The 15166-nt window shown below is 40.3% G+C and overlaps 1 protein-coding gene across 2 annotated transcripts; it reads right to left on the bottom strand.

Moving 5' to 3' along the window:
• Positions 1-11857: 11857 nt before the first annotated feature.
• LOC129771843 (BTB/POZ domain-containing protein KCTD5) lies at positions 11858-14275 on the bottom strand. Of its 2 annotated transcripts, XM_055775943.1 has the most exons (5): positions 14045-14275; positions 13788-13982; positions 13399-13587; positions 13269-13334; positions 11858-13209 (listed from the first exon to the last, which is right to left on the bottom strand). In XM_055775943.1, the coding sequence occupies exons 2-5, from the start codon at positions 13953-13955 to the stop codon at positions 13015-13017; spliced, it is 618 nt and encodes a 205-aa protein (XP_055631918.1). In that variant the 5' UTR covers positions 13956-13982; positions 14045-14275; the 3' UTR covers positions 11858-13014. The 2 variants fall into 2 exon arrangements, with proteins under 2 accessions (XP_055631918.1, XP_055631911.1); XM_055775936.1 differs by having other exon boundaries at positions 13788-14275.
• Between the last annotated feature and the right edge of the window lie 891 nt (positions 14276-15166).

Below are 15166 nucleotides of genomic sequence, written 5' to 3'. Positions count from 1 at the left end.
TTTAGCAAAAATTCAAACCATAGATTATATTTTCATTACCCCGAACTCGAGCAAAATGTTTGGATAATACCCAAAGAAAATGTTGCCTTGGATTTGTGTGTTCAGTTTATGATGTTACGCTGGCTGCATAATCAAAATATAAACTGATTTTCGAGAGAGCCAATAAAAATAAAATAAGTAAAAAAAACTTTTTAAGTTAAACGGTTTAATTGTGATTAAACATAATAATGTACTAAAAGCTAGAAAATAATTAGGCAAGTAGCAATTAGCAGTGATCACACCTCTCCTTCATTAGTCTAGGGCATTGATAAGACTAAAATATAATCGTGGGTCATATGATGAAGTCGCTAATTGTGGATAATGGAAATCCAACGTGCCCCACGATTTTATTTTAGTCTTATCAATGCCCTAGACTACTGAAGGAGAGGTGTGATAACTGCTAATTGCTACTTGCCTAATTATTTTCTAGCTTTTAGTACATTATTATGTTTAATCACAATTAAACCGTTTAACTTAAAAAGTTTTTTTTACTTATTTTATTTTCTAGTTTTTAGTACATTATCTGTTTCATTAGAATATTTCTCTACAATATTCTATCAGTATTCTATCAGTCAAAGAATTTCATTTGATACCGCTATTGAGTGGATTGCAGAAAATACATAGTGTGTTCTTTAAGTCAAGTTCGTTCGTTTGATACACATATCTCTATCAACCTTTTTTTTTTAGATGATTGGATTTTTCAAGATAAGCAGTTTTAAAATGACAGAGATAAAGGTATTTTATAAATTCGGTCAAATTTCTATTAATGTCGGACAACCCTACAGACACACAAACATACATACGAACAGTTCAAGCTAAATAAAACCGTTTAATAAAGTAATTTGCTATTTTATGATTGCGGCCATCTGGGATTTGGATTTTTCATAATCTACTGCGATTTACTACTCAAGCCCTTTCATTTGATACCCATATTAATCGTGTTTTGAGAAAATATGCAGCCCGCCATTTGATAGTGGCAGCCATTATCGATTTGCATTTTTCATAAATAACTGTGTTCTACTAGTCAAGCCCTTTCATTTGGTACCCATAATAGGGTTTTGAAAAAATATGTAGTCCGCCATTTTGTAGTGGCAGCCATCTTGGATTTGCATTTTTCATAAATAACTGTGTTCTACTAGTCAAGCCCTTTCATTTGGTACCCATAATAATAGGGTTTTGAAAAAATATGTAGTCCACCATTTTGTAGTGGCAGCCATCTTGGATTTGCATTTTTCATAAATAACCGTGTTCTACTAGTCAAGCCCTTTCATTTGATACACATATTAATGTGGTTTTAGGAAAATATGTAGCCCGCATTTTTCATAAATAACCGTATTCTACTAGTCAAGCCCTTTCATTTGATACCCATATTAATGAGGTTTTGAGAAAATATATAGTCCGCCATTTTGGAGTGGCAGCCATCTTGGATTTGTATTTTTCATAAATAACAGCCATCTTGGATTTGCATTTTCCATAAATAACTGTGTTCTACTAGTCAAGCACTTTCATTTGATACCCATATTGATGGGGTTTTGGAAAACCCATATCGATGAGGTTTTGAGAAAATATGTGATCCGCCATTCTGTAGCGGCTGCCATCTTGAATTTTCAAGATCATAAAATACGCAGTTTTATAATGACTACAGAGATAAAGGTGTGTTCCAAATTTCAGATTAATCGGTCAACAGAAAGGGGATCAAATTTCTATTAATGTGGGTCAGCGCTACAGACAAACACGTTACAAAGTTACAAACATACAAACATACAAACAGATTGCAGGACAAGCTCAATAAAACCGTTTAATAAAAAGGGGTTTTGGGAGAGCGAGAATATAGCGCTTTAACGAACGAGCTAGAACATTGAGCCTGATCACGAACATCACTGCCACATACGCTTAAATACACCACATACTTTATATTTTTGTGTCTATCATCATTGTCACGGACAGTTGCGTGTAAAGGAGTTCATTCCCGTTTATAAGAGACATGTCGGTTACATAATTTCGGGCGTTTAAAAGTTATGTCGGTTGCATAATTTCGGATGTTTGAACGTTATGTAAGTAAAATTAATACAGTGTAGAGATTATATGCCATACAAATGAAACACAAATTTTTGCATTACTCGAGAATTAATCAAGCAATTAAAACCAATTTAGGCACATGGAGGTTTTAGGGTGCAATAAATGTTTCTATGGTGGTTAGACGATAAATAAAACCAAATTTGGCATGTAACGTAACGGAGAAACATGTTATTTGCAAGTGGTTGAAAAATCTTGAACGAGAATTGTGTCTGAAAATAATCTGATATTATAATGTCGAGTTTTGGTAGAAGTACTAGGAATTTTATAGTAAAATGTAATTTTAAAGGGTAGATTAGAAGAACAATCAATGAATAATTCTGCGATTGCACCCATGAACAGCGCTTAGTAAGAAAACGTGGATGTGATAACGAAAAATAAATTTTGGGCGGGACGAAGTTTGCCGGGTCAGCTAGTTATAGATAAAAATAGCATTATCTCCTTCGTTACCACGTTGTCCGGAACATTGTTTGTAATAACTTCATAGCCCTGTAACATCGCGACTACTCAAGCTATCATAATCTGATTTACGTGGGTATACCCTTTCGATCTTCTAAATCAGCAGCCTTTTAATTCATTTATTGCAGTTTTACATAACCAAACAACATACTCGATATTATGACATCCTGGACCACAATTACACAAATTGTTAGTAGTGAGACCTCTCGAAGACCTCTCGAACGAAACAAAGAAAGGGTTTGACATTCGAGTAGGGTCGAACGAAAGATGTTATACAATTCGAACAGAATACAGAATGCAATTTTTCAAGTCGTTCGAAATATTTCGAATCGTTCGGAATACAGAATCGAGAATTGTCAAACCAAAACGCAATGCATGGTCGTGACATTACAACACATGTGTTCAAACAAAAGATGAAATTTTAACCCATTAACGAACAGGCTGTAAAAATTATTTTTTCATTGGTGTAATTTTGATTCTTGGCGTTACAGAAACCCCAATCTTCAAGAATAATTTTTTTTCCGTTCTTCCATTTTTCGGAAAATGACAAAAAATCGAAAAATCGTCAAACATAAACATTGGCCAAAACCTACGTTTTTGTTCATGTAGGAGATGCAATCCAATGGTTTTTGACATAGGACTACGTCTAACCGGAAGATATAGGGGGTGAAATGGAAATCTAGGCACTGAACAAGTAGAAAAAAATGCAAGATTTGGAACGCTTATAACTCGAGCAATTCTCAATAGATCGCAAAGGTTTTTGCATCAATTGATAGGAAATATATCTACGCATCTATCATAACGAATAACATTTCATTTTTCTTGAGATAAATAATTGAATAATTGTGAAATATCAAGCATTGTCCAAATGCACTATGTGCCCATTTTTGATTGGTCCATTTTGTGCTCCTCAAATAGAAAGGCGAAATCCCGCTCGATCCGTGTTGATCTGGAATTCCCCGCAAGGGTAGCTAGGCCGAGCGCGTTAGTACCAGTGCACCAGTCCACCTAGCCGGCGTTATATAGTTTCGGCCGCCGAAGTGATCGAGTTGGCTGGTAAAGCTGCTCGCGACGATAAGAAAACCCGCATTGAGAACAGAACACATCAAGACAACAACAGGCAGTTGCAGCGAGTGGCGGGTGGCAAACGCAATCGCAAAACGACATCAGGTAGCAGAAGAAAAAAGTTTGTTCTTTATACAAACTGCTTTGGTGGCAAATCCAGAACAAGGCGGCATCGAGGGCGTTCGAAATGGTTTTTTTCAAAACCACGAGTACTAAGTTTTCTAAATTGGAACCATTCCATAAAACACGGCGCTTATCAGGGCCATTAAACCTTTCAAAAAAGAGTTTACGAAATACAGTTCAATGCTTTCTAAAATAATATCCAAAACAATAATAAAACACAAATTGATTTTTTTCATAATTTGTTTGCCAGGATATGATGAGTATGTGAATTTGGCAGTTGTTCTGAGCTTATTGATAGTTGGGGACTTTCCTGATTATTCAATTTTCACCAATTCTTAAATTGTTTCCAGATTGAAAGTACAGTAATTTACAATTAGTTCGACATTTAGCTAATTGGACGGACATGTAATGCGACATAATTAGTTGGACATTTTTGTAAACATAGAGATCCAAATTATGACCCCATATTGAAAGTCGACACTATACCACTGTCATCGCAAATGTTCAATTACAGGTTAAAATCGCCTCCAATGCGACACTGAGTAGTGTTCGGCACGTCGCATTAAATATAATTTACTGTACAACATGGCACAAGCTGGATGGGAAGAAATTTCCCAACTGTGAAAGCTGTGGCGAGTGGCAAACGCAATCGCTAAACAGAAAGGTTTAGCCGAACAAGATGGGGATATCGAGTGATAACAAAACAATAAACTCTTTGGATTGAAGATAATTTTGTGATCCTGAAAAGACCCTTTTTAGCCTGCATGTGAATCCAACGAGCGAACAAATCGTAATGAATGTAGAGTAAACAGTACACTAATCCATTTTTCACGTAGGAGAAGAAAATAAAACAATATATTTAAAATATATATTTCACATGAGCTGTCCCCTTTGTATAGTCCTACGTCACTCCGGTTATGTCCCCGACATTACCCACCCGTCTTTTTTTTCTACACCACAATGTGATCACACATTTTTATCAAAGTAATACTGTAGGAATGTTTAAATATTCTTGAATTTTATAAGGTTTTGTTTTTTGTTAGGTTATGTGAGGTTATGTACTTTCCGCACATGGTTGCTTACGCCGAATTTATTGCCCAATAAAATCATACAAAATTGACTGAAATTGATAGCAAGTTGTAGCCGGTGTTTGCCAAATGATCCATTCACTGAAAAAATCGGTTTCGTTCGTTCAAATATGATCATACAGAAATCATTTCCTCCAGCGGCATCCTTTTGTTTTTATTTATTTATTTTATTTATTTATTTATAATGATACTACATCCCATTGAGAGATTAGATCTTCTTCACAATTTTTCGCCAATAGTCCCGATCCATGGCTGCAGTTCTCCAACTCCCGGCTGCACCGATTCTTGCCAAGTCCTGCTCCACCTGGTCCAACCACCTCGCTCGCTGGGCTCCTCTTCTTCTTGTTCCTACCGGATTCGATGCGAACACCATCTTTGCAGGGCTGCTGTCCGGCAATCTTGCAACATGCCCTGCCCATCGCACTCGTCCAGCCTTGGCGACTTTCTGAATGCTGGGTTCGCCGTAGAGTTGCGCCAGTTCGTGGTTCATTCTCCTTCTCCATACTCCGCTTTCCTGTACACCACCGTATATTGTTCTGAGCACTCGGCGTTCGAAAACTCCAAGCGCTTGTGAGTCCTCTTCAAGCATCGTCCATGCTTCGTGCCCATAGAGAACAACCGGTCGAATTATGGATTTGTACATGGTACACTTCGTACGGGGTCGGAGTTTGTTGGACCTGAAGGATTTGCGGAGCCCATAGTAGGCACGACTTCCATTGACAATGCGTCTTCGAATTTCACGGCTGTTGTTGTTGTCAGTTGTTATCAACGAGCCAAGGTAGACAAATTCCTCTACCACCTCGAGCTCGTCGCCGTCGATCACAACACTACTACCAAGAAGAACTCTATTGCGATCAGTCCCTCCAGCTAGCATGTATTTAGACTTAGACGCATTGATCCCAAGCCCAATCAGCCCTGCTTCGTGTTTCAGTCGGGTATACAAGTCGGCTACCGTCGCATGTGTTCTTCCGATTATGTCCACGTCGTCGGCGAAGCAGATAAACTGACTAGACTTGTTGAAAATCGTGCCCCGCATGTTGAAGCCCACTCTCTGCATAACACCTTCCAGCGCCACGTTGAAGAGCAGACAGGAGATTCCATCGCCTTGTCGAAGTCCCCTGTGAGTCTCAAATGATTCCGACAGCTCACCTGAGATCCGCACACTGCACCGCACACCGTTCATCGTTGCCTGAATCAGTCTTGTCAGCTTTCGGGGAAAGCCGTGTTCGTCCATGATCCTCCATAGCTGTCGTCGGTCGATTGTATCATATGCGGCCTTGAAGTCGACGAAGATGTGGTGTGTAGGGACCTGATACTCGCGGCACTTTTGGAGGATCTGCCGCAGTGTAAAAATCTGGTCCGTCGTCGAGCAACCGGGCATGAATCCGGCCTGATAACTTCCCACAAATCTACTTACTATTGGCGATAGGCGGCGGAAGAGGATCTGAGACAAAATTTTGTAGGCACCATTCAGGATTGTGATGGCACGATAGTTCCCACAATCCAACTTGTCGCCTTTTTTATAGATGGGGCAGATTACCCCGTCCTTCCACTCCTCCGGTAGCTGTTCTGTGTCCCAGATCCTAACTATCAACCGGTGCATACACTCTACAAGTTTTCTCGGACCTCCCTTGAAGAGCTCCGCTACGAGGCCATCCTTACCAGCAGCTTTGTGGTTCTTGAGCTGATTAATGGCCTCCTTAACTTCACCCATCGTCGGGGGTGGTACGTCGTCGTTGTTCATTGCACCGGTGTAGTCCTCCTCAACGCCGTCTAGGTCTCCTGTCTGTGCGCTGTTCAGGTGTTCATCGTAGTGCTGCCTCCACATTTCGATCACCTCGCGTTCGTTCGTCAAGATACCTCCTTCCTTGTTTCTGCACATTTCGGCCCGCGGCACAAAGCCTTTGTGCGAGGCGTTTAGTTTCTTGAAGAACTTCCGCGATTCTCGAGAACGATAAAGCAGCTCCATCTCCTCACACTCTTTCTCTTCCAGGCGGCGCTTTTTTTCCCGAAAGAGATGTGTTTGCTGCCTTCGTTTCAGTCTGTATCGTTCCACGTTTTGTCGAGTCGCTCGTTGCAGCATGGCTGCGCGTGCTGCATCCTTCTCGTTCAGGAGCGCTCGGCACTCGTCGTCAAACCATTCGTTCCGTTGTCCTCGTTGTTCATACCCGATGACGGTCTCTGCTGTGCTGCTAATTGCTGATTTTAAGGAGTTCCAGCATTCATCGAGGGGAACAGCATCCAGTTCGTCTACCCCCGGTAACGCAGCTTCAAGACGCTGCGAATATGTTGCAGCAACGTTCGGCTCCTGTAGTCGTCGTAGGTGGTACCGTGGTGAGCGCTGGTGTCTTATGTTATTGACGACTGACAGTTTAGAACGCAGTTTGACCATCACCAGGTAGTGGTCTGAATCGATGTTAGCGCCACGATAGGTTCTGACGTCGATGATATCCGAGAAGTGCCGACCGTCGATCAAAACGTGGTCAATTTGTGTTTCTGTTTGCTGTGGTGATCTCCAGGTGTAACGGTATTGAAGGCTGTGCTGGAAGAAGTTGCTACGTATGGCCATGTTCTTGGAGGCAGCGAAGTCGATAAGTCTTAGGCCGTTTTCGTTGGTTCGCTGATAGGCGCTGAACCTACCAATTACCGGTCTGAATTCCTCCTCCTGGCCGACCTGAGCGTTCAAATCACCGATGACGATTTTGATGTCGTGTTTTGGGCAGCGATCGTATTCACGCTCTAGCTGCGCGTAGAATTCTTCTTTATCGTCATCGGTGCTAGCTAGATGGGGGCTGTGGACGTTGATAATGCTGATATTGAAGAAGTGGCCTCTCATCCTCAATCTGCACATTCTTTCATTGATCGGCCACCAACCAATCACCCGTTTTTGCATCTCCCCCATCACGATGAAAGCTGTACCCAGCTCGTGTGTGTTGCCGCAGCTCTGATAGATGGTATATCCACCATGGAACGATCGCACCATCGAACCTTTCCAGCACACCTCCTGCAGCGCTACGATGTTGAAATTGCGGGCTCTCAATATTTCCCAAAGAATTCGGGTACTCGCAAGAAAATTGAGAGACTTGCAGTTCCATGTTCCGAGTTTCCAATCTCTAGTCCGTGTTTTTGGTCTAGTCCGATTGTGCTGTCTCGAATTTCTTTGTGAATTTTCCTGTGCGTTTTATTTTTACGGATGGCTTGCAGGGCCTACACCAACCCCCTGTCTCGCCGGAGGACCGTCGTGCACAGCTCTTTTTAGAGTCCCCGCTGGCACGAAGACAGTGATCAGCCGCCCCTAACATGGGGATCAGACGCTGTTTTGAGCCGCACCTCCATGGTGAACAGACGCTCGGATAGGCCCCCTTCCCTGTCAGCATACGACCAAGATCCCACCGGGGTTGGTTACCCGATCTTCACTATGGTTACTCGTACCCCAGCCGGTACCACGGGGAGGTAGGGATAGGAGTTACTGGACAGGAAGCTAAGGACCACGAATGGGGTCTATTTTATGCCTGCAGGTACGCGAAGTACCGATGGTACGCTTAGTCCAGTCATTTACTACATTACTCGAGAATTAGTCAAGGAAATGACACGAAATTTGGAATGTGGAGATTTTAGGGTGCAAAAAATGATTCTATGGTGGTTGAATACTCCTCCCCCTCTCTTAGGGGAGGCTGCCATACAAATGAAAGACAAATTTCTGCATTACTCGAGCATCAATCAAGCAAACGAAACCAAATTTGGTATGTGGAGGTTTTAGGGTGCAATAAATGATTCTATGGTGGTTAGATACTCCTCTCCACTCTCTTAGGGAGGGGCTACCGTACAAATGAAACACAAATGTCTGCATTACTCGAGAATTAATCAAACAAACGAAACCAAATTAGGTATATGGAGGTTTTAGAGCGCAATAAATGTTTTCACGATGGTTGGACACTCCACCCCCTTCTATAAGGGGTAGCTGCCATAAAACCAAAGACAGATTTCTGCATAACTCGAAAACTAATCCAGAAAATGCCAAATTTGGCATGCGAAGGTTCTAGGGGACACAAAACGTTTCTATGATGAATAGACACTCCTCCCGTCTCTCTGAGGGGGGAGGGGGTCTGCCATACAAATGAAGCATACATTTCCGCATAATTCAAGAACTAATTAAGCAAACGGAACTTAATTTGGCATGGGGAGGTTTTATGGGGAAGAAACATTTATAAGAGGGTTCAACACTCCACCCACCTTTCTAAGGGGGCACTTCCACGGAAATGAAACCCAAATTTCTGCATAAGTCGAGAACTAATCAAGCAAATGGAAATTTGGCATATGGAGGTTTTAGGGAGCAATAAATGTTTATATGGTGGTATGACACTCCTTTCCCCTCTCTAGAGAGGGGGAGGGGTTAGTGCTGAATAATTCGAGAACTAATCAAACAAATGGAATTAAACTTAGGATATAGAGGGTTTAGGGATCGATAAACGCTTCTATGGTGGTTCGACACCCCCTCCCCCCTTCTCTAAGGGGAGAAAGGGGGAGGGGTATGCCTTTATTCTATCATATTTTCTGTATCAAACATTTACTCCTTGTAACGGAGAAACGTGTTATTTCCAAGTGGTTGAAAAATCTTGAACGAGAATTGTGTCTGAAAATAATCTGATATCATAATGATGAACTTTGGTAGAAGTACTAGGAATTTTATAGTAAAAGGTAAATTCAACGGCGTCGATTAGACGATCAATCAATGAAGAGTTCTGCGATTGGACTCATGAACTTGCGCTTAGTAAGAAAACGTGGGTGTTTGAAGGTATTGATAACAAAAAACAAATTTTGGGACGAAGTTTGCCGGGTCAGCTAGTAATTTATAACTTTAATATTATTCATTGAAATTTAAAACGTCAGGTAAAATAAAGGATGCTATATTCACCCCTATTTTATATTTCGATCGATTCGAAATATTTCGAACTACATGATAAAACTCTATTCTGTATTCCATTCGAGTTGTTTTGACGTAGGACTACGTCTTTCATTTCTATACCGGGGTGTAAAATCAAAGTTTCGAAAACGAAAGCGTTACGACGGAGACCGAGATTTTGAGCGTTAATAGCTCCTAAACAACTGAACGAAATGGTATGATAAACACTTCATTCGAAAGATAAAATGTCTACGCGTTCTATACTTGTTACTTTTTGATCCAAAAACTTGTTTCAATAGTCTTAAAATTGCTTTCAAAACAGGCTATTGAAATCACCAATCGGTATATAAGCGAGCGCCGCTCGGAAATCCACTCAGTTCTAATTGAACAGCGATTGGAGCATGTTGTCGCTGTTGTGGTGAAGCTCTTCGTTTATCATGAAAGCGCGAATGAACGGTGTCACCAAGAGCCTGTTTGTGCACCCTATGCCAGAAGGGAATCCATCAGGAGGAGAGTGATGCCACAAACGGTTCCCCGGGAAGACATCGCTACACACACATACATGCGCGGAATTCTTTCCGTTTGGATGCCATTCAGCATCGAGAAAGTTCCGGAAAGATCTAATCATTGCTGGAAAATAATCTGCCAGTTCCTCTGGGAATTTAAAAATACATTCATGTGAAAGAGTTTATTTGAATGTTTTCTTTCCATATAACACTGACCAAATATGTTTCAAGCAAGTGCTATTAACAGATGGTTATCAAATTAGCATTAACCACTGGTGGGCTTCCAGTATCGAGGAAAATGTGAAAATATCTAATCGTTACTGAAAATAATCTGCCAGTTCCCCTTGGAATTGAAAATTACATTCAAGCGAAAGAGTTTATTTTAATGTTTTCTATCCATAAAATATCCATTTAATACATTTGGGTTTATGATTTGCCAATCAAGTACAGTTAGCAGGAAAGCTTCTGAAGATTATTCTTCAGAACAAGGTTTTTCGCATCCTATATTGGATGCATAAAACCTTGTGCCTCCAACGTAACGCTCTCGCTTTCGAAGTCCCCCAAATATTCATATATTCATTCATTCAGAATGGATTTAGATTCAACTTCAAACAAATGATCTCTAAATCAACGATAGTCCTACGTACCCTTGCGGTTATACCATAGATATAACCCACTTCCTGTTTTTGCATTCCATTCGATTTGTTTCTCTTTGAACATTAAATGGGCAAAAGCAAAAGCGAAAATATAACTGGAACGAAATTAAAATCCGACGGAATACAGAATAGAGCTGAGCTGAGTCGTTGTTACTTGTTATTTGTTGCTCTTTGGGGAAGAAGTAACCATCGCATTTAGATAACGTGTCGTTAGTTTACTTACTTTCTTTCTTTCTTTGTTTTTAAGAGGCTTTAAACTTTGCAGTTCATTCGCCTCTAGTTTGCTTACGTCGTCCCTATTTCTAATAACCTCTGGTCTATCGCTGCCGTTCTTCTTAACAAGAACAACCCCATTTCTTCTAGGCCAAATATATTTTATTTTCAAGATCTCCTGGGAGTCACGCAATTCGCGAAGACAAAAAATCATATTGGGTCAATTCATCGCGTACAGAAACTGAGGTAGGTCTATCATTCAACAGTAGCGACGGATCAATGGCTGTTGACGGCAGTTTCCCTATTTGTTTCTTTTTTTTTAATATAACTTCTTTAATGCGATTTATTACAACATTAGTCGACAAAAAGTTTGAATGGCAAGTTCGAGAATACGCATGTACCAGTGCAAGTCGGAAAATATTTCCTCAACGAAAAATTTTCCGACCAGAACGGGAATCGAACCCGTGACGCTAACCACGCAACGGGGAAAAAAAGGATGTGAAATGTTTTCTCCCACAACAAAGCTTGTTGCTATACTGAGGTAGAAAGCTTGTCGAGATTCTAACGCTTCAGTCCATAAGAAATCGTTTATTATTTAGCTCGTTGCTTTAGGCATTTTACGCAACTGTTCCCAAATTAATGCTATTTGATTTCGATTATAGTTTCTATGTCGCGGTAAGGTTACCACTAACAAAATTCTTTTTAGCTCTTATTCAATGAAACGATTAATGAAATTGGTGTACTCAAATTATAATACCTCTGCAGTCAAATGATTTAAATCCTGTATTACAACATCATTCTACAATTCGTCGTTCTTCGTCATCGCATCCCTACTATCCACGCAACACTAGGAAGCCGCGCCACTCCGATCTTCCATAGGTTCAATATTCAAGATGATTAAATAACTAACACTTCTACCACGCCGGACAACCGGTTCCGGAAAGGTAAAAACGGCACTGTTTTCTGCATTTTAAGTTGCTCTACCCTTCTCAAATCTACGCACTTTATCTAAAATAATATTCCTGTAGAGACGCAGTCGTAAGGAAACAAATGAGGTTTTTAGTGTTGTTGGAAACGTGAAAAAAATGGAAAAATTGTTACGTCGAGTGATTGAAACGCCCATTGAAACGTGGTTCGTCTTTTCCATCGGGGTGTTAACATGCAAGGTAACCGAACGCCTTAATGGTTAATTCGCTTTCGGAGATTATAACTACGCGTTGAAATGAGACATGCTTCTCAATCGTGGAGTGCCTTAAATTCAACCAGTTCGCTTAATTGCTTACTTAGAGCTAACACAATATTTTGTATCGTTCTATAGAAGTGCTGGCGGTGTGTTGAAAAATTATTAGGTTCTGAGGAAAGCAGGTTTTCGAGTGAATCAAACATGAGGATTTTACACGCCAATCTTGAATAATTATCGCGTTCCAGGGCATCGAAATAGTGAACAAATTCAAATGGTGTGAACATTGAGGAGCAAATTGAATTAGCGAGCATGAGTTTCTTTTCGTGAGTGTTTATTCGCTCGGTGGGTATAGGATTTCTGTTCTCCAAAAATTTATGACCGTGTGACCTCAAATATTGTTCACTGCGGAGGAAATCGTACGCGTTGTAGAGTCTATGTTGAACGATGTTTTTCCTGGATTTGATTGGATCCTAGATCAACCAAACACTTGAAAACGTAATAGAAGTCTAAGGCATTTTTATGACGATCAAAAAAGTAATCTAAATTGAACAATTTAATAGTAATTGGTTTCAGCTCTCCCGCTAACGGATTCTTTGTGCATATCAGCTCTGTCGTAACGAGTAAATAAGTTTAGTTATCCTGAACATCCCTCCTCAAACGGTACAAAAGGCCGCCCAGCTAGATCACAAATATTTGTTTTTTTTTACATACGAGACCCTTTTTGCTGAAGCACTTTAGCTCTATCATTCGATTCGTTCTCACGGCCAATCAGCGTGTTCGCGCATTCTTTCGAAACCACGCAGAGGAACTCCGCGTTTTCCTCAGCTCCGTAGTTGTACGAAGTTCCGATGTTGATCAACTGTTCAAAGCGCCACCCATCCGACATTGTTGATACCATCTTAAATAATGCAATTGTGATTTATGTTTTATATTTAGACGCGAATTATGGACTCTAACCTGTGTGAGTTCATTTTCCTGGCATTGTAGCACACGATAAACTCGCTTTTTATCGGCTGTTGGTCTCTGCAAAATAGGCAAATGAGTTTCAAAGTAGTGGTCAGATTTTCGCAACCAATGCTGCACAAACCTGCTCTCTTCGTGCGATACTGTCTTTCAATAATCCAATCAAGTGCGTCACGTTGTAGAACTCGGCTTCTTCGAGAACGCCTTCTTCGGAGAGACCGTTGTCCAATACCAACTTACCGTGGCGTAAATAATTCAATACAGGGGCAAAATAGCGTGGATCTCGGTCGATCAAGTAAGCTCCAGTTTCATCCTAGGTAGAAAGAATTCATCAAAAATTTAAAAAAAAAACTATGCTATATTCGTCTATATTGAAAAAAAAATGAATGCCTTCTGTATTTTGTCAGACTCTGGAACGTATTCAACAAATAAGGCAACGAACTCATCAAATATTTATATCGCACTTATTGGCAATTGATTTATTTTGTTTCTGTATCCTCTACAACCGCTTACCCGATCCGAGATTAGATCACTGTCCTCCTGAATGAGACGCGACAGGAAAGAGCTTGGATCCCGGGAAAGAGTGGTCTTCGTTGTCAGAAAGCAAGTTCCCCCCACGTTCAGCTTTATCCACTGATCTTTCTTGCCCTGGATGGGATACGATAAGTTCACCGTGGCCATTCTTTCGGTATGTTGTTCCGATGAGAACTATAATTTCGCAAAAAAAAAACTACAACGGATGATTGATTCTGTTTTGTTACTGCGCGAACTTGTTTGTTTTCCCCAACACAGCAATATTTTTTTTCTCAGCGTCGGTCCAAATGCAATTCGATTCCACCGAGCGAATAAAAACTATCGATAATTGCTACATGAACACTTTTATATGGATTACGAAGTAACCGTTCTGAACTGCAAGCAACAAATAAGCTACACAACTTCTGATATTTTCTGTCCGCAATTTGGGTTGTTGCTAAAAACACAAAACAACATTCAGTCACTGCCGTCAATGATATAAAAACGATAAAAACTGTGCAAATCAAGTGTTCTAGATAGGTGGGAATCCAGTGTCACAATCTGCTTGATTTGAAATGACTGTTAGGGTGCTCATACACTGTTTGACCGAAACCAAATATTTGACTCTTTTTGACAGATAAAATTTGGTCAACGTGTACTGATCAAATATATTCTACACAAAACACGACAAGCAAATATACAATTATTGGATGCCTAAAATTCTTTTTCAGTCTGTTCTTCGAACCTGTCGGTACATGGTTAGGTTACCTTGGATATTTCAGTTGATTTTTTTCCATGTTCGGTGTTTGATATTGTTTACTACTGTTTAAAATTGAAGAGTGGCAAACAAAATAGTGTTTGTACAAATATCAAATCAAACCTTATCTGTCAAAAAATATCAAATATTTGACCTCCGGGCAAACAGTGTACGGCCACCTTTAGGGTGCTCATACACTGTTTGACCGAAGCCAAATATTTGACTCTTTTTGACAGATAAATTTTGTCCAACGTGTACTGATCAAATATATTCTACACAAAACACGACAAGCAAATATTCAATTATTGGATGCCTAAAATATTTTTTCAGTCTGTTCTTCGAACCTGTCGGTATATGGTTAGGTTACCTTGAATATTTCAGTTGATTTTTTTCATGTTCGGTGTTTGATATTGTTTACTACTGTTGAAAATTGAAGAGTGGCAAACAAAATAGTGTTTGTACAAATATCAAAACAAACCTTATCTGTCAAAAAATATCAAATATTTGACCTCCGGGCAAACAGTGTACGGCCACCATTAGGCTAGGCGCAAATTGAGAAGCGTATAGCCTATCAACACGACTCATTCGTGCCACAAACGTAGCGTGGTGGAGCGCATATTGA

Source organism: Toxorhynchites rutilus, chromosome 1 (genome assembly GCF_029784135.1).
Source record: "Toxorhynchites rutilus septentrionalis strain SRP chromosome 1, ASM2978413v1, whole genome shotgun sequence".
NCBI classification, from domain to species: domain Eukaryota; kingdom Metazoa; phylum Arthropoda; class Insecta; order Diptera; family Culicidae; genus Toxorhynchites; species Toxorhynchites rutilus.
The sequence above is the reverse complement of the archived record's forward strand: the minus strand, read 5'-3'. Positions and strand labels throughout refer to the sequence as shown.